We start from the raw sequence: 26,909 nt of genomic DNA, 5'->3' as shown, positions 1-26,909 counted from the left end.
AGAAGAATATGTAGAAGAATATGAGTGAGAGAAAGACACGAAAGAATATGGAAGCTGGCAGGATAGAGGGTAGCAATAGACTGGGGGTCACAACAGACAGAGGGACACAGAGAACTAGTAGTCCATTCCAGACTCTTCTTGCTCTCTGAGCCCAACCTAATGAGACTATGAGAAAAAAAAAAAACACTCAAGTCTCAGAAAGATGCTGTGGCTTATTAAAAACAGTGAAGTTGGAGTTCTGAAGGAATATGCTAAAAGCTGAAACTGCTTCATCTTCATCTTTGCATCAGAGAAGAAAAAATATAGGAAAGGAAATGAGCAGGATCATTTTTAAATAGTTAGGTTGGCACATTCCCATAGCAAGAAGATGAAAAGTTAGGCAAGTCAGAGGGTACCAGAATCTACATCAACAAGAGTTAAGCAAACAGACACCATTTGCATTCCAAGTCAAATAACAGAGTGTCATGAAGGCATCAGCTGAGTGGGGGAAAAAAGCTGGAAAATCATTTTTTTTACAGCTCACAGCTAAAACTCAAGTTGAAAATAAATGCAAAATCTTGCAGCTGGCAGTAAAAATCCTTAACGATCTCATCAGTGGAAAAAAACGGTCTCTGTTAAAGGGTCTGACTCAGAAAGTTTATAAGCCAGAAAACAAAGAACAGAAACTGTCAGCTGCAAAAGAATTCAAGAAATGGAAATTGAAGTCTAGTGAAAATTGATTATGTAAAAATTTGTTACATCATCATGCAAAGGGGAAAAAAACAAGACCCCAACTGTTTTCTTTCTGATGCTTTAAGATTCCTTGCTGTAAATGAGAGAGAAGATATCTTCCAGAGACAGAAATTGTAGGGCAAACCCAAAGATTGTTATCTGGCAGAGATCTCAGAAATTAAACCAAGAGCATCTAGTAAATAATTCCCATCAAGAAGGAGTCTTGGGGGACTGGATAAATGGTACAGGGGTTAAGGCACTTGCCTCACTTGCAGCCAACCTCAGTTTTATCCCTGAAACTGCATATGGTCCCCTGAGCATCACCAGAAATAATTCCTGGCAGAGCCAAATGTGGCCCTAATCTACCTACCTGCCCCCACCTCCAAAAAATGAAAAGGGTCTTAAAGCTATGCTAGCTCTCCTGACCCCTCTCGGTGAGCACTGGGGCACACTGCTCTCTACTGTGCCATTCCCCTTTGCAATGGAAGAAGCATGCCAGAAGGTAATTAGTTGTGAATGCATTTCCACAGGGAGAGAAGCATGGGAGATCACAGGAAAAACATCATCCTCTGATGTGCACGCAGCATGATATAATGGATGAGAATATGGCAGTGTCCTGTGTGACCCGTGTTCTCTGAATGACTGAAAAGCCAATACTCACTGGTAGTGGCAGCACTTAGTAAGGATATCACCATTTCACCACTAATCAAATAGATTTACTGGAGGCAACGTGGTTCTATTTTCAGCATCAAAAAAGTAGCTGGGGCCTGAGAAATAGTACAGAGCTTGAAGCACATGGAAGGATAATATAGCAGATAGAGTGTTTGCCTTGCATGCAGCCAACCCAAGTTCTATCCCTGGCATCCCATATGGTCCTTCAAGCATTATTGGGGTGATCCTTAAGTGCAGAGCCAGGAGTAAGTCCTGATAACCATTAGGTGTGACTAAATAAATAAATAAATAAAAATGGGCTCTTGGAGGCTGGAGAGATAGTACAGAGATTGACACTCACCTTGTTTACAGCTGCAGCTCTTACAATGGTTCAAAGCCTGGCATTGCACATAATCTCCTTAGTACCACCTGATGTGGCCTCTGAGCTCAGAGCCAGGTTGAGCCCTGAGTACTGCCAAATTACCCTTCATCCAAAAAGAGAGTGTACTCTTGTTTCAAAATAGAATGTGAATGTTTCTTTGGTAGTTAAATTTAGCACTTATTTAGAACTTTATTATTAAGAGATATAGTTCAATTAAATCATTCAAATCTGTTATATATCTCATTTGATATATTTTTCATTTCTTAAGCTGTAACCTCCCATTTTCCCGACAATCCTCAAAGCCATATTATATAGTACTGTTTGCATAGTTAATATAACTTAAGCAAGAAATGAATTTTAGTGCCATGTTGAATATAAGTCTAACATGACATTTTTTTAAGTAAAGGTATAATTGGGGCTAAAGAAATAGTACTGCACAGAGGGCACTTGCTCTTCATACAGCTGACCCAAGTCCAATCTCTGACACTCTATTTGGCCCCCGAATCCGTGTCAGAAGTGATCTCTGAGCTCAGAGACAAGAGTAAACCCTGAACACTGCTGGGTGTAGCCAAAAAAAAAAAAAGAAAAGTTTCTAATGTGAGCTTGACAGAGCTCTGGGGTACTTGGAAATGCCACATCATGGAATGGCAAAAAAAAAATGTAAAATAAAAAATAAAAGTGTAACTACAAAGAATGTTTGCTAGTCTTTGTTTAGATGAACCTTGTTAATTAGTCGAAAGTCAAAGAACTCGATTTCTAGAAGGTGAACTGTTGCCTAAAAAGAAATAATCACTGAACATCATTCAATGCAATCCAGACCTATGGGCAATGCTAAATAGTGCATACTTCAATTAAATTATAAAATCACTAAATATTTGCTTTTGATCATCAAAATAGATTGTTAAAACTCTTTTATCCCCATTAGAGGGTTGAAGCGATAGCACAGCAGGTAGGACATTTGCCTTGCACGAGGCCTACCAGGTTCGGTTCTTCTGCCCCTCTCAGAGAGCCCGGCAAGCTACTGAAAGAATCCCACCCACACGGCAGAGCCTGACAAGCTACTTGTGGTGTGTTCAAAATGCCAAAAACAATAACAACAAGTCTCACAATGGAGATGTTACCGATGCCTGCTTGAGAAAATCGATGAACAACTGGACAACAGTGACAGTGACAGTGATCCCATTAGAATGCTCTACCTACATAAAATTACAAATCAACAGAGATTCTAAAAGTTGCTTTGTTTCATTTTTGTTTGTTTGTTTGGTTGGTTGGTTGGTTGCTTTTTGGTTACACCCAGCAGTGTTCAGAATTTTCTCCTGGTTTAGTGCTCAGAGATAACTCCTGGAAGGTCTTGGGGGACCATTTTTTATGCCAGAGATAGAATTCAGGTCAGCCATGTGCAAGATAAGCACCCTACTCGCTGTACTATTGCTCCAGCCTCAGACCCTAAAAGTTGATGTGGAAGTGTATCCTGGAGTCCTGTCTAATCCTCCTCCCTCTCATTGCATGATGTGGCATTTCCAAGTACCTCAGAGCTCTATCAAGCTCACATTAGAAACTTCCAAATTAAAATACAACGTCAATATCGTGTAAAAACAATCATTTCACTGCTATCGGAGATACCTGCAAACAAAAAAAAATTCTTTGACTTAGTTGATATACAGTAATTGGGCAGTTGGAGAGATAATACAGGTAAAGTCATTGCATTGCATGTGCCTGACCCCAGTTCAAGCCTCAGCATCATATCACTGTATCACTGTATCACTGTCATCCTGTTGCTTATCGATTTGCTCGAGCGGGCACCAGTAACGTCTTCATTGTGAGACTTGTTGCTACTATTTATGGCATATCAAATATGCCAGGGGTAGCTTACCAGGCTCTGCCGTGCAGGCAAGATACTCTCGGTAGCTTGCCGGGCTCTCTGAGAGGGACAGAGGAATCGAACCCAGGTCAGCCGCGTGCAGGCAAACGCCCTACCTGCTGTGCTATCGCTCCAGCCCCCAGCACCATATAGGGTCTCCCAAATACTCCTAGGAGTGATCCCTTAGCACAGAGCTAACCCTGAGACAGTGCATGTGTTCAAACACCTCCCCACAAAAGACTAGTTTATCAATTTTCCTTAATCAACATCCCCAAAAGTGTTCATCTGTTTTACAAACAAGAAGAATCAGAACCAAAATCTTTCCAAATTAGAATCAAGAGCTCTACTTTAGGTCAACAAAATCATTTTTATCCCTGTAAGACATTTCATGTTATGGAAGCAGAGCTAAGTATTTCCTAGGTGTTGCTAATGTGAATGGAATGTGTGCCACTGAGTCAGGAGAGAAGCCCTCCCAGAACCCTCCAGAATCAGTTTGCACTGGTGTGATATAACTGCTGATGGATATTCAGCAAATGTCTCTCTCACAGCACAGGCCCACTGCACTGTGGTCTGTTTGCTGCTTCCCATAGTGAGGGCTTCCTAAAGATTCCTGGTTCCCTGGGAAGATCAGACCCTGCCTTTCTTTCTCCAACTCTTTCATCTTCCACAGACATCTTCCACAGTCTCAAGTTTAGATCCAGAGTTTATGTATGAGGTTGAAGCAATGACTTGATGTCAATGACTTGATGAAGCAATGAAGTGGCAAAATAGTGTCTTCAATCTTTAATGAATTAATTTAATTCACCTGAAGACAGGGTGTTTTAGAAGTTTTCAGAGACCTGGGATGAAGCAACTTTTCCATAAGTCTCTCTGTTCTCCCTATTGCTTTGACCCTCCTAATGCCACTAGCTCCCACCGCAAACAGGCCACCTCATTGCCTGCTTCACAGACAAAATCCAAACCTGAGGCAGGAAATGCTTCTAAGTTCCTCACACTGTAAATTCCCCCAAGCCTACACTCTTCTCCCTTTCTTCCTTTTTTCCACTGCAAAGTCTCTCTTGCTATGTGCCAGAGCCCCTCACTTGTAACCCAGATCCTCCACAACCCCCCACTCCTTTATTCCCTCCTCAGCTCTCGGATGAATGAATTATCTCCTCTTCCTTCTATATGCACGCACTCTGCTAGTTTCTTCCCAAATTTCCATTTGCTCAAGTGTCTCCTGAGTTAGTGGAACAGTCACTACTTCCCTTTACCACGCTTAGTACATCTACACTCACAACTTTCCATTCCTCACCTCCCACTAATTCCACACAGAGCGTGTTATGCAACACCACCAACAGGTCCCTCTTGCTAAATACAATAGGCAGCTTTGATTTTTCAAAAGCATCTAAGTATTAAAAAAAAAAAACTATTCCTATTTTTAAAATAACAACAAACAAACATCCATTCAGTGAGCAAGCATTTATTGCGTTCTTGCTAGTGCTGGGGAGAGAGGATGCAGCCGTAAGTAGGTGCTGGCAGTGCCGGAGCTTCTTTCAGGAGGGGAAGAGCAGCCAAGCAATAAACAAGTAAATGAAAGAATGACATCATTTCAGAAGGTGAGAATGCTGCAGAGGCAAACAAAACTAGAGTGATAAGACGGAGCGTAACCATGGAAACTGCACTGGATTTCCAAGGGATGTATCTCCGAGATGATACTTGATCTGAAGGCGCCTGTGTGAAGATCGTGGGGAAGATGGTTCTCGGGCAGAATAAACAGCAAGAGCAGAGTTCCGTGATGAGCACAGACACTGAGCAGAAGTGCCAGCATGTGGCTTACCCACACAGAGACAAGAACAGAAAAAAAATTGGCAAGAAAGTGTGGTCCTGCTGGGTAGGGGAAGGGCTCTGAGTCCCAAGAGGAGAACAGTGAGCCCAGGTGCCCTCGTGGGCTGGGCTTTAAAGTGTCGGAGGGGTGAGGGGAAGGGGAAGGAATCTGCTTCTCTGCCCCTGCAATACCAACGTTGGTAGCAAATCAACAGATCAACCCCATGTGGACTTAAAATGAGCTGGGCCGTTTATACAGCCTGAAGAAAGATGGAGCCCTTCAACCCATCTCCTTCCGTCCCCCAAATCTGAGTTGAGTAGAGAAAGTGGCCCAAGAGAGGCTCTTATAAGGCCACTGTTGAACAAACAAAACCCTAACTCAAGGGAAGATCCCTGAAGTGAGTGTGTAAGATTATTATCTCCGGCCATGTTTCAGTGGTCCTTGAGGTCAGGCACCCACATGGGCTTTGAGAGGGTCCCTGGTGTTTGTGCCTTGTTTGTGCCTGAGAGGGAAAATGAGAGCCCAAAGATATTCTCCTAAAGCCAAGTTTCTACACAGAGAGAGAGAGACAGAGACAGAGACAGAGACAGAGACAGAGATCGATCTATGGCAAGGTGAGATGATTGGAAGATCCATGAGTGGATGTGTAGGAGTATGGTGGAACCAGAATTGAGTAGAAGGGGAGGTTTGTTTTTAAGATTCTGATAAACACACTTAAGGCCAAAGCCTTCCCGAGAGTCTGAATCTTCCGCCCCACCACGTGTACACCCAGCACTGCCCGGGCCTCTTCTCTCTCATAAAAAATAAGAAAGCCAAGAATGTGCGACTATGGGTATTGTATTGGTAGTCAAACAGAGAAGTGAGAAGGGAAGTGAATTTCCATTATAATTAAGTTCAGACCCTCCCCCACACCAGTCTGGAATGGCCTCCAGAAATCTTGGGCTGCTTATCCTTCCCACCCCTCTCCCCAGTTTTCTTCTCCCCGGGGCTAGCTTCTCTTTCATTTGTTGATGCTGCTACCTGGTGTGAAGGAACTGGCCAAAGAGAACACAGAGAAGCCCGACCTCAGCCCTTTGCAGGAAGGAGGAACTCTAATGCCATGGAAACAACTCTCCTCACATCCCTCCTGGTCTTGAGAAAGTGTCCTGGGCTCGTCTTCCTTGTCCTCAGGGAGGGAGTCCTGGAAAGGCAGCTCTCCTGCCACACAGAAGGCCGGTCCTAGCAACCCAGTCTTGGGACCCCTCAGAAAAGCAAGCAAGGTAGAACACCACCACCAGGGCCAGATAACTTGCCAGAGGTCACACAGATTGCAAAGCAGTTAATTCTGGAGTTGGGACCATCCAGATGGCCTGGACAAGGCTCAGAGGCCAGACAGAGTGTTTGCTCTAATCTCGGTGGGAAGCTGCAAGAGAGGGTTCTGAGCAGTGGAAGGGGACTACTTCCTGGTGCCTTTTCTCCTGCCTTCTGACATAGCTACATCTGGCATGTAAGGTAAACTACACTAATAGTGCGTCTCAAAATCATTCCATAGCCTAATTAACCTTCCGGGGGCAGGGGCTGGGGTTGCATGTAAGGGGAGAAGGTGTGAAGGTTGTGGGGGAGTGAGAAGGGTTTTGGCTTTTCTCCAGAACTAAAGTCACTGGACCTATGAAGAAATTCCAGTGAGCTGATCAAGAGGCCTAATGGAAACCAAATGGCACTGGGAATGAAGAAACCAATCTCAGCATTAATTACAAAGACGGTCAAGGATCAACTGTCAGCCTCAGCCACAGGATGCCAGGGCCAGAGGGGAACTGAGGGTTGGTGGGGAACCGGGTCCGGGCACAGGAGCCCGCCAGATCTGAAGACCACTCAGGTCCTGTGAGAGAAACGGCGACGGGCGATCAAGGAGCACAGCACTCCGCTGCCCCAGGGGTGTGGCTAAGACCTGGGGTGACCACACACAAGGCCTCTCACCTCCAGGCAGGCTGCCCGGCGGCCCCAGTGCCATGGACAGGGTGGGAATCGGTGGTGGCCGCCTCAGCAGGTGTCAGCCCCTGCGTCATATCCAAAGCCAGAGAACTCGCCCAAGGACACCGAGGTCAAGAAGCAGAGGGTCCAGGAGCTGGAGGCGTCCATTCACCGGAAACGCTGCGCTCACTTCTTCCGGGGGGTGGGTCTGATCCGCCTTTTCAATCTGGTTCACAGAGAAACAAACATCACAGCCCTGGGTCAGTGAGGAGTGGTCGCTCAGAGCTCAGTCAACATCACTGCGAACTTGGAGACTGCCTCGGAGGCTATTATCCTTCTTAGAAACTCAGCCTAATCACTCTTTAATTTTCTTAATTCTGGTAGGAATATGGCCTTACCATTTTTCTTTTATTTTTTTCTTTCCTTTTTTTTCCCGAGTCAGAAATATGGAGTTAAGGCAGCCGTCTATTTTTACATACAGTAATTATTGCTTCTCCCTGAACGCTAAACAAATAGGGCCCTTGACGTCAAGCTAACACTGCTCAGAGCCTCCCAAATGAAAAGGGAAGTAGAGCGTGTCTTCTATGCAAAGTAAATGCAAGACCTGCTTATTGACCAACAACAATTAAAATAATAACGATTTGCTTCTCTCTTAAATCGTGACAGATCATGGGGGTGAGGTCACTTCTGGTGCAATGCTTGGAAGCGGCTCCAGGAGCTGCTCTGGGGAGCGAGCAGTGCAAGGGACTGACTCTGGGGTCCCCACATGCAAAGATGCACTCCAGCTCTCTGAGTCATCTCCTTGGTCCTTTGGAAATAATTTTGAAACGCTGAAATACAAGAAGAAAATCAAAGGACTATTCACCTCAAGGAAAATACCAGCTTTACTGCCCGTAGACATAAAGCGTACCCATGGGGTACAGGACTCACTTTGTAAAACTGGGGCTACATTGATTTGTTTCTATTTTGATGAAAAACAGACTGTTAAAGGAGACAAACAACACTCAGTAAAGGCTTTCTAAATAGAAGGCCCCAAACAAGGATTGTTTGCAAGCTCATTTCTTCTCCAGTTGAGACACCGCATTATAACAACTGCAATGTAGTTGAACAGCAGAGCTCTTTGTGACCACCTTTGAAATGCTACCATGCTTAGGTCAGGAATATAGCTCAAAGAACCAACACGTACAAGGCCCTGAATTCAGGGCACCGCATGCCCAGTCCCCAGCACTGCTGGGTGTACCCCTGGTAGCCCCCATTTACCACGAGGCCTGAGCACAGCATTGTCAGGCTTGCACCCGGTATCGCTAGCACCCAGCTGATGAGCCCCTATACATACCCAGAAAAAGAAATGATGCTTGCTCAATCACTGCAGAATTTAAGAATCAAGAAAACAACAACAACAAACAAACAAACGACACTAAGAAGCAAGCATTAAAGTTGGATCTTACTTTTGGGCTGGAGAGATAGTACAGAGAGTAGAGCTCTTGCCTTGCATGCAGCCGACCCAAGTTCAATCCCCAGAACCCCATAGGGTTCCTCAAACCCTGCTAGGTGTGAACCCTAGATACAGAGCTAGGAGTAAGCCCTGAGAACTATGGCTCAAAAACTAAATGAATAAAATAATTAAAAGTGGACCATACTTTTATGCTAAAGACTGAGCTTATGAGAATTATAGTTCTTCCTATAATTTGTGGGGGGGAGAAGGGAAAGGAACTAAAGGTTTAAAATTAAATTCCTATTCAGTTGTTAACAGTAGCATTTTTCAGAAACCCCAAATTAGATCTCATGTTAACAAGACTAGTGTCCTTCAGACAGATTGAAAGTACCAAGAAAAATACATGAAGAATACTTTATTAAAACTTGTTGGGGCCAGAGAGATAATGTAGTGGTTAGCGTGTCTGCCTTGCACACATCCTATCAGAGTTCAATCCCTGGTACCCCATATGGTCCCCCAAGGCCCCCAGAAGTGATCCCTGAGCACGGAGACAGGAGTAAGCCCTGAGCATCACAAGGTATGACCCAAAAAACAAAAATAATAATTATAAAGCAGAATTAAAAATAAATCACCAAATGATAGCCTAGAAGGTAGGTTAGCGCAGATTCCTTAGGGAAATGGAGAAGGGGGTTGCTTTACATGATCTAAATTGCCTCCATGACAGCCAGACAAGGGGCAACCTGCACATATTAAAACTCATCATCAATGCTGCTGGCTGTGCAGCCGTGGGTGCCAACATCAGCCTGGGAAACCCACAGATCTCGAGCATCCCCTTTTATATGAAGTAATCCAACTGACCACTCATCCTTTCTCGTTGGCACATCACTGGCAACAACAGCTGATTGCCAAACTGCAGGCCCTGAACTCCAATTCAACCAGGGCAAGCAGTTGAGTGGAGGAGGATCTGCTGGTAGCTCAAATTAAATGACACAGTATGCCCAGTAGGTAAAAGTTCCAATAAACTCCATTTGACTAATGTAAGAAGATGAATGAAGCATTTATGGTAATAATTAATGAGGTGGATGATACACTCATAGGTGAGTGGATTTGAGAGAGCAATTAACTGGCACAGGCAGCAGAGCTCAGACACAAAACTAAAGCCGAGCCTTGGCTCTTCTCACTGAGATAACTGGGCTGCTGTGGGTGCTTCTGGCCTCATTCACTCCATCGCATCAGCCAAGTCCTGACTTAGGGCCTAGGGAAGAGGGATGGAAGGTAGGGTTCCTGTTCCTGACGCAACAACACGCCCAACAAAGAAGGTTGGATGTTCAGGTGTCTGAAATGTAGCAGGGGAGGTCAACAATGAGCTCAGGTAGGAAGTGGTCTTCTGCTCAGCAAGTGTGATGACTTTTACATCAAAGGACTATGCCAAGCCAACCAATCAATCATGAGGAAAGAGGAGCGATATCTTGAAATAATATCTGAAGGAAAAGGCAAGTATATACTTTGAACCCAACCCAAACACTATCTCCATAGGCTTAAGACTTTGGGCTCTAATCCCTTTTTCTAAAAGTCACTTGCAAACTATTTAATCTTGTTAAAATATTTCTTTAAAATATTTTTCTAAACATCAAATGTTCTAAGTGAAATAACAGTTTAACCCATGTACAAAACTAAGCATACAGATTGAAAAGGGGAAAAGTTCTATCTCTATTAGCAGATGACTGTTAATGTAAAAAATTCCTTTTGTTTTTTTGGCTTTTTGGGTCACACCCGATGATGCACAGGTGTTACTCCTGGTTCATGCACTCAGCAATTACTTCTGGCAGTGCTCAGGGGACCATATGGGATGTTGGGAATCAAACCCAGGTCGGCCGCATGCAAGGCAAACGCCCTACCCGCTGTGCTATCTCCAGCCCCCCAAAATTCCATTTTTATATAAAGAAACTAGAGTGAGTTTATAAGATCACAGATACATAACCAATATACATAAATTAATTACATTTGTATACACTAGAAATGAATGATTAAATATCAAAAAGTAATACTTTTAATAAAATCTACATGCATAAAATAGATATAAATCAAGCCAAATATGCTAAATAAAGCAAGCAATTTTTCATAAGGAAAACTATTTCCCAAACCCTAAATGAATAGAGATACTTATCACGCTCAAGAATTCAACATTCTTAGAGTTATTCCCAAATTGACCTATAAAATTAACACATTCTCATTCAAAATTCAACAAGGATATATCATAGAAATGGACATAGTGATTCTGATACATACATGGAAAAGTAGAGGAACTAGAAAGCCAGTTAATTTTTTAAATGAAGAACAATGCTGGTGTATTACACTGATTTCAATACTTACTATAAAGCTACACTAGTCAAGTACTATAGTTGTGAAAGGAAAGATACATAAATTTAAAACAATAAATTTTCAAAAATAAACTCACACGATTAACTGATTTTCAACAAAGTTGCAAAAGTGGAAAATCCTTTCAATAAATTTTATTTAATGAAATAGAACTAGAACAATTGAATATGCATATGAAAAAGCTACACTTTATTTCTCACACCATTTATAAAAATCATTCAAATGCTAATAATGTTACTGAATCATAAATTCAGTAGCATTATGAATTTTTTAATTTCTAGAAGACAGGAGGAAATCCATGACTTAGGATGAAAAAATGTTAAATATGATACAAAAAGTATAACCTATAAAAGAATAAAATGACAAAATTTTTCAAAATTAGAAACTTTGTATTTGTTTTCTTTTTGGGTCACACCCAGCGATGCTCAGGGGTTATTCCTGGCTCTACACTCAGGAATTACTCCTGGTGGTGCTGGGGAGGTGGCCACATGGGATGCTGAGAATCGAACCTGGGTTGGCTGCGTGCAAGGCAAATGCCCTACCCGCTGTGCTATTGCTCCAGCCCCAAAACTTTGGGGTTTGTTTTTTTTTTTGAAAGACACTATTAAGAAAACAAGAAATCAAGTCCCAAACTGGGAGAATATGTTTGAACACTTTATCATTGGTAAAGAATTTGTAGCTATGTAGATTTTTAAAACTCCCAAGACACAGTAACAAGAAAACAATAATTGTTTGTTTAATTATTTGAAGCCACACCTGGCACTGCTCAGTTGCTACTCCTGGCATTGCTTAGGGACAACTCTGTAATGTTCAGGGTATCAGCAATGCCAGAGACTAGACTAGTAACCAAGGCTCAATCCCAGGCCCCTGTGTGTGGAGCAAGCATCGTAATCCCTTGAGCTATCCCTCAGACCCTTTCATAACTTCTTCCCTTTTTTAAATTTTTCTCCTGAGCCAGTAACCAGATCTTATGTCTAGATCTCATGCATGCAGGGCGTGTCCTTTGCCACTAAGTCATCTCCATAACCCCTCGATAATCTATTTGTTACAGGAAAAAATATATACACATATCTCACAAATACAGAAGGGTCTTCAGTGCATGGTGTATAAGTTCAGTAAAAATGCTCAGCATCATTAGTTGTTAGTAAAATATAATATTTAAAACTTTAAAAGATACCACTATACATCTTTTAGAATATATTAAAGGGGAAAAGCTGGGGGCCACACTGGCAGTGCTGGGGGCTACTCCTGGTTCTACTCTTCTAAGAGTCACTCCCAACAGTGATGCTGGAGATTAAAGCCAGGACTACTGCATGCCTAGCCTGTGTTCACCTTTTGAGCTCTGTCTCTGGCCTCTAAGATGATAACACTTTTAAAGCTGACAATGCCAAATGCTGACAAAATGCAGGGCATCTCACACTGGTGAATGCAAAATGGTGCAATCACTGAGAAAAAAAATGTATCAATTTCTTAAATATTCAAACACCTACCCCTTATGTCCCAGCAATACCATTCCTAATTATTGACTCAAGGGAAAAGAAAACCTAAGCCCATAAAAATGTTTATACTAGTTTTATTCATAGTCACTAAAAACTAAAAATAACCTGAATTTATTTCAACTGGGAAGTGAAAAATTGATAGGTACAATGGAATACTTGCTTAGGAGTTAAAATGACTCAGGTTCAATCACAAAATATTAAATCAAGTGAAAAAAAATCAAACTCAAAAGGGATCCACTGTCTGATTCCATTTACACGACATTCTGAATAGGACCTAACAGTAGGGACAGAGAACAGATCAATGGTTTTCAGGGTCTTAGAAGTTGACTTCAAAGAATAAGTGGAAAATTGGAATAGGGAAGCAGTCATGAGAATATTCTATGCCTTAATTACTCCGATACCTACAGGACATACTAGAGAGTTTAAATTGTATCACATGCAAACTATAATTCAGTAAATCTTCTCTGTGTGAGATACATGTGTGTGTGGAGTACTATACACATATGCATGACAGGTTTTGGGCCCGAGTCCCCCTTTGTCTTTAATCTGGTATCTTAAACTATCACTTCCCAGAAGCAAACATGTTTAGTGATATGATGAAACATAATTCTGTTTACACCCAACTACTACTACTGCCTTACTGTATGTTTTCTCAGGTGAAATTTAACTTCCTAAAAATAAATATGAATAGAAATGGTTGAATTAACCTGAATTAACCAATGGTTGGAGTTTTCCCTTGGATGAGACATATATTGAGTGTGAAGGGCAGGCATTATCAACAAATTAAGAAGTTGAGCCTTTATTTCTTTGGGAGTGGGAAAGAAGTGAAGAAAGGAGCCAGGTAGATGGTAAAAACAGGTAGTGTTAACATCCTGGAGGTACTAGTGAAACTTAGTGATAATTGTGAGGATATTTGACAAAGTAAGCTGAAAAGAAAAATCAGCTCTTGCTGTAGAGTTGAATGACTCTATCGGTCATTCTAAAGATGCACATTTGTTTTCCCTAGTAGAGAATGAACTCTCTAAGAACTTACAATTCTCCTATAGCCGCATTGCCTAGAGCGCAACCAAACCTCAAGACTGTCTATTGATTATTCCAGCCCTACTCTGACCTTCTCAAACCTTCTCAAACATCCAGCTTTCTTGTCATCTGGAAATGTGTTCCCTCATTTTAATACTAATTAATGGGTCTCTCTATATTTCAAACCCCATCAGCCTTTCCTGCCCCCATCACGAATAAGTGCTTCCACACATATTAATTATAAGGCATTTTTATCAATTCGATATCTCCATTCACTCTCTCTCATTTCTAGTCTGGCTCTCATACATGCAGCCTCCTTCCTTCCATTTTTAATGTATGGTAAGCTACAGCTTTTTAAAAGCAAAAATCTAAAACATGAAATTTTCAGCCACTTGGGATGGAAGAAGAACAAGACTGGAAATTAGGGTGGTTGCTTAGGTTTCCAACATCAGACAACAGTGTTGTTTTTTGAGGTAGCAAATAAAAGAAAGAGAAAGTTTCCTCTAACTAAGTCCAGCGTAAATGGCTTCAGTCTCACACACCCAAGGAGAGATGCTTCGCAAGCAGTCCATATGAGTTTAACGTTAGAGGGTTAGTAAGATTTGAAAGTGACAGTTGAAACCATGAGAGAAGCCAAAACTTTCCAAGCTAAAAGGCCTTTGTCAAACTGTTTACCTTCTAAAAGTTAAACACAGGGATAGCATTATTCCAGAAAGCAAACCTGCCCCAGAAAGCCGTTTCTGACCCTTTCTTCAAGCCCAATTTTCTGATTTTGCTTCAGAGTGAATTTTTTCCATTAATTTTATCCCACCCTTTTGATAGTCTATCAATATCACTGGAAAGAATGACAACATAGTAAAGCAATGGCTTAAGGCATTACTTAAAAACTTTGGGACTCTGAGAAGGACAAATTAAATTCTCAGGAATGGCTGGAATGGTGCATCTACAATATTAGGGGTATTTATGACCAAAGTCTGAGAGGTCGATGAATAATAGCTGAGGGGGCAATCACGGCCTGGGGAGAGGTTTCCTCCGACAGCTACTTACAGGAGTTAACCAAGGAAGTCAAAATATGTCAGCATGGGACACTCTCTTGAGTGTAGGTGAATAAAACCAGCAAGACTACACCCAGACAAATTTGTTATTTTAATCAGTATTTCTCAACCTTTTTCTGATTGTGGCTTCCTAATCTTTTTTCCTTCCTGTGGCCCCTGTCCTACTAATTGATTTCCTACTCTCATGTCCCTAGTTGACAAACACTGATTTTGATAAGATTTGCTTTCATTATTTCTACTTCCTTTCTGTCTCCTTTTTGTCAACTCCTACTACCCAGTCATCAGGTAACTCACCAGAGATAGTGGCTTGAAGTCTCTTATGCAGATGATACTACTACACAATCAACTTCCTACATTTCCTCACCACTCCCATGTGACAAACCTTATCTGGTATAGGATCCTTTAGAGGGCCTAAACTAATGATCAATTAATTTAATGCACCTCCTACTAAAGTTTTAGTGACTAGTAAAAACTCTTAACTTCCTTTACAAATCAGCCTCACCTGATCTTGGATTCTTTTGAATGCATTCACTTTCACTACCATCAATTAGCACATTCCAGGCCAGAGAGATAGTACAGAAGGTAAGGCACTTGCCTTGCAAGCCGTTGACCCAGTTTTGATCCCTCACATCCCATATGGTGCCTCAAGCTTCGCCAAAGGTGACTCCTAAGTGTAGAGCCAGGAGTAACCCTGAGCATGGCCAGGTATGGCGCAAGAATAAATAAATAAAGCACTTCCATATTTCTTTATAAGTAAGATCGCAGATGACATAGACCACTTATCTATAGAAGATACTTCTCAAAGTATCTTCTATAGGTGGTACCTAAATCATACCTGGGAATGATCTGGGAGGGGGGAACTGCTTGTTAAAATACAGATCCTTAGACCTCGAAATGGCTCAAGGAGTTAGAGTCTCTGCAGGGAGTGGTTATCTTTAACATGCCCCAGCTGATTCTTCTGCATACTAGATCTGAAAACACCATGGGACAAGCACACAGAGTAACATCCTGTCCAAGTGCTGGCATCATACATATAAGACTCTCGCATACAATTAACACCCACTATTAACTTATAAAAAAAATAGGCACATGTCTAGATATTTTTAAAAACCAGAAAACTGACCTGCCAAAGTCTATAGACAGTATATAGGATGTTGCTGTTTCTTCTACTCAACAGTTTTGCTGTGAACCAAAATTTGCTCTAATAAACTTTTTAACAACGAAATAAGGAAAGATAAATAGAAAGAAGAAAGGGAGGAAAGGCGAAGGGAAGGAAAAAGTTGACTTGTCTTATAAAAAATAGGTACATGTATGTCCAAATATTAAGGGAAAAAAACCTAGAAAACTGACCTACCATGTATTTAGACAGTATATAGGACATTGCTGTTTCTTCTACTCACAATTTTGCTGTGAACCAAAATTTGCTCTAAAAAATAAAAGAAAGGAAGAAAAAGAAAGAAAAAACAAAGGAAAGAAGGAAGGAAGAAGGGAGGGAGGGATGGGGGAGGGAAGGAAGGAAGGAAGGAAGGAAGGAAGGAAGGAAGGAAGGAAGGAAGGAAGGAAGGAAGGAAGGAAGGAAGGAAGGAAGGAAGGAAGGAAGGAAGGAGAAAAGGCTGACTTGTCGCAGATAAAGAGATAATCATATGCTTCTCCATTCTTTCTCTACTCAACCTCTCTAACTTTAGTGAGTCCCCAAACTCCTAAGGCAGAGCTGACAACTCCCTTATAGTCTCACTCACACAGCCCTGAAAGATTGTCACAAGATCGGGGCATTTACATCCTCCACTGTGCCCAACTATCCTCTTGCTCGTCTTGGAGTACCACACAACTTGGTGACGGGCACACTCCTATCCCCCAGCCTGGCACTCGCTAGTTATGCAGTCAGGCTGGCTAGATAAGTGATGGATCAAATAAACAAGCAACATTGGGTCATCCTTAGATGAAGGGTCTTGGGAGGACGTCTGGCTGAAACCGCAGAACCCCTCCTATACATCCCCGGATGCCCCTACGAGTCACATTACTCCTCTCTCCGAGGCTCGGGAATCAAGGTGCCACCAGAGGAGGGAGGCAGGGGACGCCGCCATCAGAGATACTGCACCCAGTGTTCGTTTCGTGAGGAAAGCAGAAGCCACACAGGGTCTTTCCAGCAGAGGGGGGTTTAATGCAGAGAACCGATTACACGGGTTTGGAGGGGCTGAGCCGGAGGGGCCCACGGAGACGGGCCCGAGAGTTAGTAAACACAACGAGGGGCTACTGACCTTAGGGCAGGAGAAAGGAACAAAAAGGGAAGAGATGGTGTTACCAGAACCTAGAAGTTTTGACGGGGGACCCCCCACGGCTGGACCCCCCTCTCTGGGGGCTGCTCTTCGGCTGCTGCTTGGGCTTCGGAGGGGGCCGCTGCTTGGCCGGTGGCGTCCGGACCTCCGGGCGGGGGCGTGGCTGCCGCTCGGACCTCGGAGGGGACCTCGGAGGGGACCGTGGCTTGGCTGGTGCTCTGACCACCGCGGGGGGTGCCGCCGGCTGGAGCTTGGGCCGCTGGGGGGACGGTGCGCGGCGGCGACTGGGTCTGGGAGGGCCAAAAGAAGCGTGGCTCTCCTCCGCCGCTCCGGGGGGCGGCCGGCCCGGCTCCCCCGCCCCCCGGCCCGAGCGCTTACCGGGTCTTCTGGCAGGCGCAGCAGATCCAGTCCTCCTCCTTCTTCTGGTAGAAGCAGCCGCTCTTGCAGATGCTGTACTTGCGGTCCACGATCTCGCGCTTGGAGTTGAGGAACGTGAAGGGCGGGCAGCAGTGGATGCTGAAGTGCTCGGAAAACTTCTGGTTCTTGGAGAGTCGGGGACCCTCCTTGCCCATCTTCTGACTCATCTCACTGATGTTCGTTCATTCGGGCAGAGGGAGCAAGGGGAGACAACAAAAAGGGCACTTCAGGCACCCAGAGCTTCCCGTGGGTCCCCCTACCCTACGCTGCACTCCACCCGCCTCCCCCCCTCCACACACACACTCACACCCCAGTCCACAGCCACCTGTGATGTGTCTACATCCCGCGTCTGGCAAGAACCTGCGAGATTTTCTGCCCAGGTGTGTATATGGGAAGGAGTTAAATTGAGGGGACGGGTAATTAACTTGGGGTGTGGGCTTTGCATTTCTTATGTTTTCTGAAAGGGAACCCATTTTTCCTTATTTTAATAACCCCTTTAAGGTAAATGCTGTGAGACTGAATATATTCAAAGTAATATTCTAGATTTAGGAAAGGTCTTTTCTCTAAAACACACACACACATTTGTTTGTTTTTGTACAAAAGTGTTTTTGTACACATCTGGACATGCTCAGGTCTTACTCCTGGCTCTGCACTCAAGGACCACTCTTGGAGGTCTCAGGGGACCATTCGAGGACTGGAACCAAATCCAGTTCAATTCCCGTTAAGTTCACCTGTTCTATCCTCACCTAGAATGGGGTGCTAGAAAACAGAACAAACATGGTTTTAGAGAAAGCTCTAGGGAGCCTGCTGGGGACTCAGATCTGCATCTCAATCTAAAGTGATACACAGGTGTAATTCAATGAGATACACAATATCTGTAGATCTGGGGCCAGAGAGAGAGACAGAGATAGAGGCAGAGACTGAGACAGAGAGACACAGAGAGACAGAGAGAGAGCTCAGCAGGCTGGAACAAGTGCTCTGCATGTGGAAGGCTCAGCTTTGATGCCTGGTACTACCTGGGGCCAGAGAACTGAACTCTGAGCCAGAAGTACTCCTGGGCACCTCCAGGTATGTCCCTAAAGCAAACAAAATTTCTGTGTATTTGTCTCTTCATCTTAGTTTTTAAAAGAGGGGTATAAAAAGAAGGGTAGAGCAGTGATAGGGGATTACTTCTAGTGAGTTCAGGGGATCATCTGGGGTCTTGGGGCTGGAATCTGGGTCAGCAACATGCAAGGCGAGCACCCTACCCACTGTCCCATCTCTCACTGACCACATGCTGATTTTCCCATTGGTGTTTAGGCACTCTATACACATCCTGTGTCCTGCCCCAGGCAGAAACTCTGACTTGGATACCTCCTAATACCACTTTCTCTTCTGAACCTTGACATCCTCCAAAGGATGATATGCCTGCATTTCTGCATACTCTAAAACCTTCAGATTGTTGTAGGTTTGGGATTTTTATATTGTGTGTGTGTGTGTGTGTGTGCAGTTTACAGTTGTTTGCCAGAATCTGACTGCAGCTGGAACTTATTTCATCAGATAAGTGGCACTCTGGTTAATGTACAGATCCCTTATGTTTATGTCTAAGAACCAGAAGTGTCTGTCTCCTCGCCATATCTTACTCCATTCTCAGTTTGCTCAGAACTCACCAACCACAGGCTAGTTCAAAACACAATTCTCCTCTAGCAGCTTTTTTAAAATATTAATAATTTTAAAAATTTTTATTCAGTGCCCAGAAATTACAAAGTAATTCATGATTGGGTTTCAGGCATACAATGTTTCAAAACCAGTCTCCTCACACATGTCCACTTCTCTACACTATTACTTCCCTCTCCCACTGGATGTCACCCATCAGACTGCCTTTATGAGAGGCACTTTTTTTTAATGGAATCACTGAGACAGGTCATTACAAAGCTGTTCATGATTAGATTTCAGTGAGTATTCCAACACCCATCCCTCCACCAGTGTACATTTCCCAGCACCAATGTCCCAGGTTCCTTTCCATCACCCCCCACTCCCTCCCTCATCCCCCAGCCTGCCTCTATGGTAGGGGCTATTCTTTTCTCTCTCTCTCTCTCTCTCTCTTTGTCTCTGTCTCTGTCACTCTCTCTGTCTCTGTCTCTGTTCTCTCTGTCTCTCTCTCCTTTTGGCCATTGTAGTTTGCAATATTGATACTAAAAGGTTATCAATAATATCCCTTTACTAACTTTTAACGCTCAGTTCTTGTCCAGCATGATCGTTTTCAACTATTATTGTCACACTGGTCCTTCTCTATCTTACCTACCTTCCGACTCACACACAATTGTTGTTGATTCCAATCATTGACAGTCCTCCTAGTCCCCATTTTCCCTGGCCATGGATATTAGTCCTCTACTATATATTTTTATATACCACAAATGAATACAGTCATTCTATGTCTGTCCCTCTCCTTCTGACTCATTTCACTCAGCATGATACTCTCCATGTCCATCCATTCATAGGCAAATTTCATTTCTTCATTTTTCCTAACAACTGCACAGTATTTCACTGTGGAAGTGTGCCATAGTTTCTATATGAGAGGCACTTTTTTAAAAAAAAGGGTTTTATTTTTGCTCAATATTTCTGACCCTAATTCCTTACTCTCATGGTTGTGCATTTTCTTTTAAATTATCATTTTAAATGTTAAAAGAAAAAGATTTAATGCCTTAATAAATTCTTCTTAAGGAAGAAAAAGAAAAGTCTTGCTATTTCAAATTGTGTTTCAAAATATATATTGCAACAATGCAATATCCACCCAGCAAAATGTCTTGCTTTGATTGATTGGTGAGGCTTTTTCACATGTGTGGAATTGTAATGTTTCTTTGAGAATTTTTTGGTGGTATTTTGTTGTTATTTTTTAATTTAGTATAGATGTCTATGAAATTGTTGCGCTTTCATGCAGCTGGTAGCACTGTTGCACTGTCGTCCCGTTTTTCATCGATTTGCTCAAACGGGCACCAGTAACGTCTCCATTGTGAGACTTGTTGTTACTGTTTTTGGCATATCAAATATGCCACAGAGAGCTTGCCAGGCTCTGCCGTGCGGGCAGGATACTCTCAGTAGCTTGCCAGGCTCTCTGAGAGGGATGGAGAAATCAAACCCAGGTCAGCCGTGTGCAAGGCAAACGCCCTACCCGCTGTGCTATCGCTCCAGTCTGAAACCAGAAACAGTTGCATATAAAGAACTATGTAAAGCACATAGTGCATTGCCTCTTATACTGTCTCTCCCGTCTAGTGACAACTTTAGCTTCATGGCACAAGTATTTACACAATTAATTTTGCTTAATTTGAAATATAGCTGAGTTTTTTGACTCAATTATTTTTTAAACCAGTATCAAAACTTCAAGTATATATTTTTGTTACAGTGATTTCCTATTTTAATGCATTTTAGTTATAGAAAGTGGCTCATATAAGAGGTATTCTTTGATATTTGCCAAGATTTATTTTATGGCCTATCTTAGAGTAAGCATTATATTACATATTGTTATTGGAGCAGTCATACCTAGCAGTGGTTAGGGGCCACCAGGGCCACACCAGGCAGTGGTCAGAGGGCCATGCTCTGTTATGACCAGTTCCAGGGTCCCACACATGCCTTGCATGCTATACAACACTTGAGTCACATCTCTAGCCATACAGTCAATATGTTGAAATGTTCCACGTGTACTCAAAAGACCAAGGATTTACAGAAGGAACTTGGAATGATCTAGTAAAAACTAAAACGTGTAAAATCTGCCTAGCTCTCTATCCTTGGGCACAACCACTGTCCTGGGCCATGGCTTGATCATGCAGAAGAAGGCCAAAGTCCAGAGGAGGCTGGATCCAGGATGTCCGTGCAGCTACAGTCCAAGCCTCGCCCCTGGAATTAGGAACACGTTGCGCAAGAGAACACAAATCCACTTTGTTCAAATCACCGTTATCCAAGCTACTGGCAATCAAAACATTTGTGAGTTAATATGCTCAGGCGGATTGATTTCCTCATCTAAAGGAAGGCATCTTTACCCATTCATTTATCACAGGCCCAGAAGCTGGTGAGTCCAAGATCAAGGCAACAGCAGATTCTGTCTGGAGAAGGCCTCTTCCTGCTTCACAGAGAATGGAGGTGCCCGGAGCCCCTGTGAAAACTATTTTATAAAGGACACCAACCCTTTCTCGCAAGGCTCCCACCCTAGCAGACTGACTATCTCACAGGCAAGAAATACCATCACATCAGGGATTAGAGTTAAATATGTGGATTTGGGGAGACATAAATATATATGCTATAACAGAGGGGAATATACAAGTAATAACTCAAGAGGAACTTTAGAAGCATTAAATAAAATCAAGCAGACAAAGCACCTAGCACCAGACTGAATGCAAATAACCTGGTTAATAAATTCCATTTTCCTTTCACTAAGAATTCATTCAGACGGTCTATCTAATTTGGCTGAATTCTTCATCCCGCTGAATGTATGCCACTGTTTTTCTGATGACATTTCATTCAAGCACTAATTGCATTTTTATTTACTTCCATGACTGTAAACAAATTACTTGATGTTTCCACAAGAGATACCACCTAATCGCAGAGCAAAGGCAATTATTAACTGGGTGGCAGGATGAAAAGAAAAATATTTGAAAATATAAAACATTATCTTCACACTTTCTAGATGATTCCATCTGTTCTCAAAATGAACGTGAAGGGCCAAGTATTTGAAAAGGGAAGAAAAGGATGTAAAGGAGAGAGAAATAAGGTAGGGAAGAAAGAATCTTCCCTGGACACATCTCCACTATTTATTGAGCATGTACAACTACATTACTGCCATCATGTCTGATTCCCAATATTACCCTAGGCAATGGGGACCTACTGTGCCTATTTTACAGTGAGGAAATTCATGATCTGAAGCTAAGAAAATTCTCTAATATTATGGGTTGGTGATTAAAATTAGCAAACTCAAAATGACCACTATGACTTATTGGCATCCACAATCCAACCCTGCCCTCTTTCAATAGAAAATCTTTATTAGATTTTAACAGCATCATATAGTCATTCAGTTATCTATAACTCTCCCATGTGACCACATTCTGGTCAGTGAGATGCAGGTCAGAGTCCATGGGAAGATAATCTTTCTTTATAATAAGAATTTTATTTAAGTACCACATATTACAGTGGGTAGGATGAATGCCTTGTATGAAACCAACCCAGATTTGATCTCTAGCACCACATACAACTCAAGGAGTGATCCCTGAGCCCTACAAGGTGTGGCTCAAAAACAAAAGAACAAAAATTAATTTTTTTCAGGAATCAACTTTCCCCTGGAAAGTGCTTTAAGCCCTACCCAGCTATTCCTGGGGGCTAAGAGGCAGGATTACTTCGATACCTTGATTTTTGTCCCATAGAACAACTTCTGATGCTGCCTTCCTCTTAACAAACCTCTTTCCAAAGGTTCCAGGCAACAGCTCAAGTGATAGTGCACATACTTCACTGATGCAAGGTCAAGTTTGATCCCTGGCTCCACTTCAAGATCTCTAGGTCCAGCTCTGGGGTACAAGTGTATCTGGGCCTTGCACTAAACTGTCAGGCCCACACCTGATTGGTCATTGACCCCTCCCAGTACCAATGGGTCTGGCCTCATTTAAAAACCACTAATTCTTCTAGATGGGCCAGAGTGGGCTGGATCGGTAACACAGCAGGTAGGGCATTTGCCTTACATGCGGCTGACCCAGGTTCGATTCCTCGGCCCCTCTCGGACAGCCCGGCAAGCTACGAAGAGTATCTCACTCGCACAGCAGAGCCTGGCAAGCTCCCCGTGGCGTACTCAATATGCCAAAAACAGTAACAAGTCTCACAATGGAGATGTTACTGGTGCCCACTCGAGCAAATCAGTGAGCAACGGGATGACAGTGAAAGATGGGCCAGAGCAATAGTATAGTGGGTAAGGTGTTTGCCCAGCATGTGGCCAACCCAGGTCTCATCTATGGTACCACATACAGTTCCCTGAGCTCACCAGGTGTGATCCCTGAGTGAAGAGCCAGGAGAGTAAGCCCTGAGCACTGCTGGGTGTGACCACCCCCCACCAAATTTTATTTTAATTCCTCTTCCTTCCTTTGACCCATGGAGAAATGATTACTCCACCTACTTCTTTGCCCAGATTCCATGCACTGTACATAATTCCAGAAACAAATTGGAATTTTTTTGTGCTAATTCACTATTTCACTGATTCCTTCAATTTTCTGTCCTCAGGACCTAGTTCATTCATTGCCTGCTTTAGAAGATGTTCAATAGGGGCGGAGCGATAGCACAGCGGGTAGGCCGTTTGCCTTACATGCGGCCGACCCGGGTTCGATCCCCAGCATCCCATATGGTCCCCCAAGCACCGCCAGGAGTAATTCCTGAGTGCAGAGCCAGGAGTAACCCCTGAGCATCGCTGGGTGTGACCCAAAAAGCAAAAAAAAAAAAAAAGAAGATGTTCAATAGCTGCTTGATTAAAATGAGAGAACAAACTAAATGTCTCCTAATTGTACAGAGGCCCTTGATTTGTCCACAGGTACTCTTTGTCCATCCCTTTTCCCCTCAAGGACCTACTCTGATTTAGGCAATAGTGACTGATCAATTAAAAATAAAAAGGGGAGGGCCAGAGTAAGAGCACAATGGGTAGGGCATTTGCCTTGCACAGGGCTGAACTGGGTTCAATCCCCGGCATCCCATATAGTCACTCAAGCAGGAGTAATTCCTGAATGCAGAGCCAGGAGTAACCCCTGAGCATCGCTGGATGTGACCCCAAAAGCATAAATAAATAAATAAATAAATAAATAAATAAATAATAATGGAAACACAAGAAAAGTGACAAGGAAAGTTATTACAGGAAAAGTGTAAAACACTTTTTAGGGAAAAGCAGATTAGTGAATCTTTTACATCTTTTTCAAATTTATGCAAAGTAATTAGAAAACTTGAATAAATACCCACACATTTAATCATCCATCCTGCAGTGTGGATGCACCAGCATCTCTCCATAAGCAACACTAGAGTGAGATCTTATTCTCTAAGGAGACTCAAGTTGTGTTGAGTTGTGGAACTCAACACACAAAATGGATTTTCTTCCTTCTACCCACCCTTCCTTCCTACCACCTTTTCTAAGGTAAGCCACTGGAATGTGTGTTGATCACTTTATGGAAGTATCATGTGGTGCCTCGTACTGGGCAGTTCTCTGAAAAGGAGAGCCATGGCATGTAGTGAGCTTATGTGTCATAGCCCATGTGCTCAGACCTACACCTGGGATCACAGGAGTCAAAGATTAGAGTTTATATAGAAGGTAGATGCATGTCAGTATTTGGAAAGCAAGAACTCTGCAGTTCTTGTCAACCAGTTCCTTGAGCAAGTGCCTGCCCTTTCCCTATAAAAAATTCAAACTGGGAAGGACAGGAGATAAACCTTTACCCCATTGTCCAGGACCTGAACCCTTTGTGAAAACTATCTCCTGGCTTCAGATATCAAGACTCCAAAGGAAAACAATCATCTGTCACAACCTTTTTATTTCCTGTAATTCATGCACTATTACAAACCCATAATGATTACTGGCTGGAAAAGCAAGAGCAGTGTTGGTCCCCAAACACTGAGCACAGAGTGGGGAGTAACCTCTGAGCACAATGGGGTATTACCCAAAAATATAAACAAAGAATGGGGTGGGGGGGGGAAGGAGGAACTTATGAAGTTCTATGCTTGATCACTTCTTGCTGAAGCTCCCCCTTCCAAGTAAGAAGTCAGTTAAGATTCTACACCCAGGGGTTGGTGCCATAGTACAGCGGGTAGGGCCTTTGCTTTGCACATGGACAAACCAGGTTCACTCCCCAGCATCCAATATGGTGCCCTGTGTACGGCCATAAGTAATTCTTGTCAACAGGTTCCTTGAGCAAATGCCTGCCCTTGAGCAATATCCAGAACCAGGAGTAAGTCTGGATATTGCCAGATGTAACCCAAAAAAGCCAAAAAAAAGAAAAGATTCTATTGCCAGGCCAGAGAGATTTAGGCACTTGCCTTGCACAAAACCAACCCAAGTTCAATTCTAGCACTACATATGGTCCCTGAACATTGCCAGTAGTGATCCCTGAGCACAAAGCCATGAGTAAGCCCTAAGCACAGCTTGGTATGGATCTAAAAACCTCAAAAATTATTTAAAAAAATAGAGCTGGAGCAATGATACAGTGGGTAGGGTGTTTGCCTTGTACACAGCCAACTCAAGTTCGATCCCCGACATCCCATATGGTCCCCCCAGCACTGCCAGGAGTATTTCCTGAGTACAGAGCCAGGAGTAACCCCTGACCATTGCCAGGTGTGACCCAAAAAGAAAAAAAATATAAAAAATATGATCACTCTGGTCAAAAACTGAATGTTGAAAGTAGGTAAAAGAATATACATGACAAACTTTCAGTATCTATTATTGCAAACTATAATACCTAAAATGAGAGAGAGAGAGAGAAAGAGAAGGAGAGAGCAAAGAGAGGTGCCTGCCATAGAGGCAGGCAGAGGTGGAGGGTGATTTGGAGGGATGGGAGGGAAACTGGGGACACTGGTGCTTGGAAATTACACTGGTGGAGGGACGGTGTTGGAACATTGTATGACTGAAACCCAATCATGAACAGCTTTATAATGGTCTATCTCACTGTGAAAAAAAATATTAGAAAAAAATTATATAATTTCATATATATGCTATATGTATGGAATATGTAACACATATATTAAATGTGTAGTATATTAATGTTACACACTGTATATAATACATATAATATATGTAACATAATATATACATATATATTATATTCCCTACCTGGACTCTTCCTCACTTCCCTGCATTCCTAATCAAGGAGGATAGGAGAAGGTGAAGCTGAGTGTCCTTATGGCAATGGGGGAGGGTCCCCGGGTGTTGACCTCTTCCAAAGAGGGACCTCATTTGGCCTACCCTAGCCCCATGGCCAAAAGGTGCTGAGTGGTGGTGCTGACCACTGGACCTTACCAAGGCCTCTGGGGCACAGAGTACCTACTCAGCGGTCTCTTCTTATGCTCCATTATGCTGCTTATTCAGCTCCTCCACAGCCACACAGGGTATGTCCTGGTGCTCCTACTAGCCATGCACTGTAAGTGCGGAATCAAGAGTCCATCTTGTGGGCATTAGCCCAGGCAGCTCCTCAACCAAAGCTCTACACTTGCTCACGGCCACACAGAGTGGTCGAGGCTGCCCTACGCCAGGGACCTGCACCCTGTTCCCACTACTCCTACTGGTATGTGGCATTGGGTCTCACTACCCTGCGTGTGTGTGCATGCATGCAAATGCCCTTTCCCCTGTCTTATCTCCCCGACCCCATCTGAATGTTTGCACTACACCAAACCACACCTCTGCCATACTTTTGAGAATTTTAAGTCTCCTTAGCTTGAGTTCCCCTCTCTCCTCCTTGAGTATGCTCTATACAATGCAGATTGT

At 43.1% G+C, this 26,909-nt stretch overlaps 1 protein-coding gene and 1 non-coding gene across 3 annotated transcripts in view; one reads left to right on the top strand and one right to left on the bottom strand.

The window, feature by feature from the left end:
* The window catches only part of MOBP (myelin associated oligodendrocyte basic protein), a 55,732-nt gene that overhangs the window by 5,102 nt on the left and 23,721 nt on the right, over window positions 1–26,909 (bottom strand). The window contains exons 3-4 of one of the 2 annotated variants that reach the window (XM_004614553.2): window positions 17,405–17,614; window positions 7,369–7,588 (exon numbers count right to left, since the gene is read on the bottom strand). In XM_004614553.2, the coding sequence (XP_004614610.1) occupies window positions 7,549–7,588; window positions 17,405–17,610 (246 nt within the window). In that variant the 5' untranslated portion in view covers window positions 17,611–17,614 and the 3' untranslated portion in view covers window positions 7,369–7,548. Of the gene's footprint in view, window positions 1–7,368; window positions 7,589–17,048; window positions 17,317–17,404; window positions 17,615–26,909 lie in introns of those variants that run through there. The other variant, XM_012934076.2, reaches the window with a different exon arrangement.
* Window positions 7,860–7,986, top strand: LOC129404691 (small Cajal body-specific RNA 15). The gene has a single exon (XR_008630060.1). It is a non-coding gene; the product is annotated as a small Cajal body-specific RNA 15 (non-coding RNA).

Source organism: Sorex araneus, chromosome 4, assembly GCF_027595985.1.
Source record: "Sorex araneus isolate mSorAra2 chromosome 4, mSorAra2.pri, whole genome shotgun sequence".
Taxonomy (NCBI): Eukaryota; Metazoa; Chordata; class Mammalia; order Eulipotyphla; family Soricidae; genus Sorex; species Sorex araneus.
Note: the sequence above shows the minus strand (reverse complement) of the source record. Positions and strands in the feature narration are given on the sequence as shown.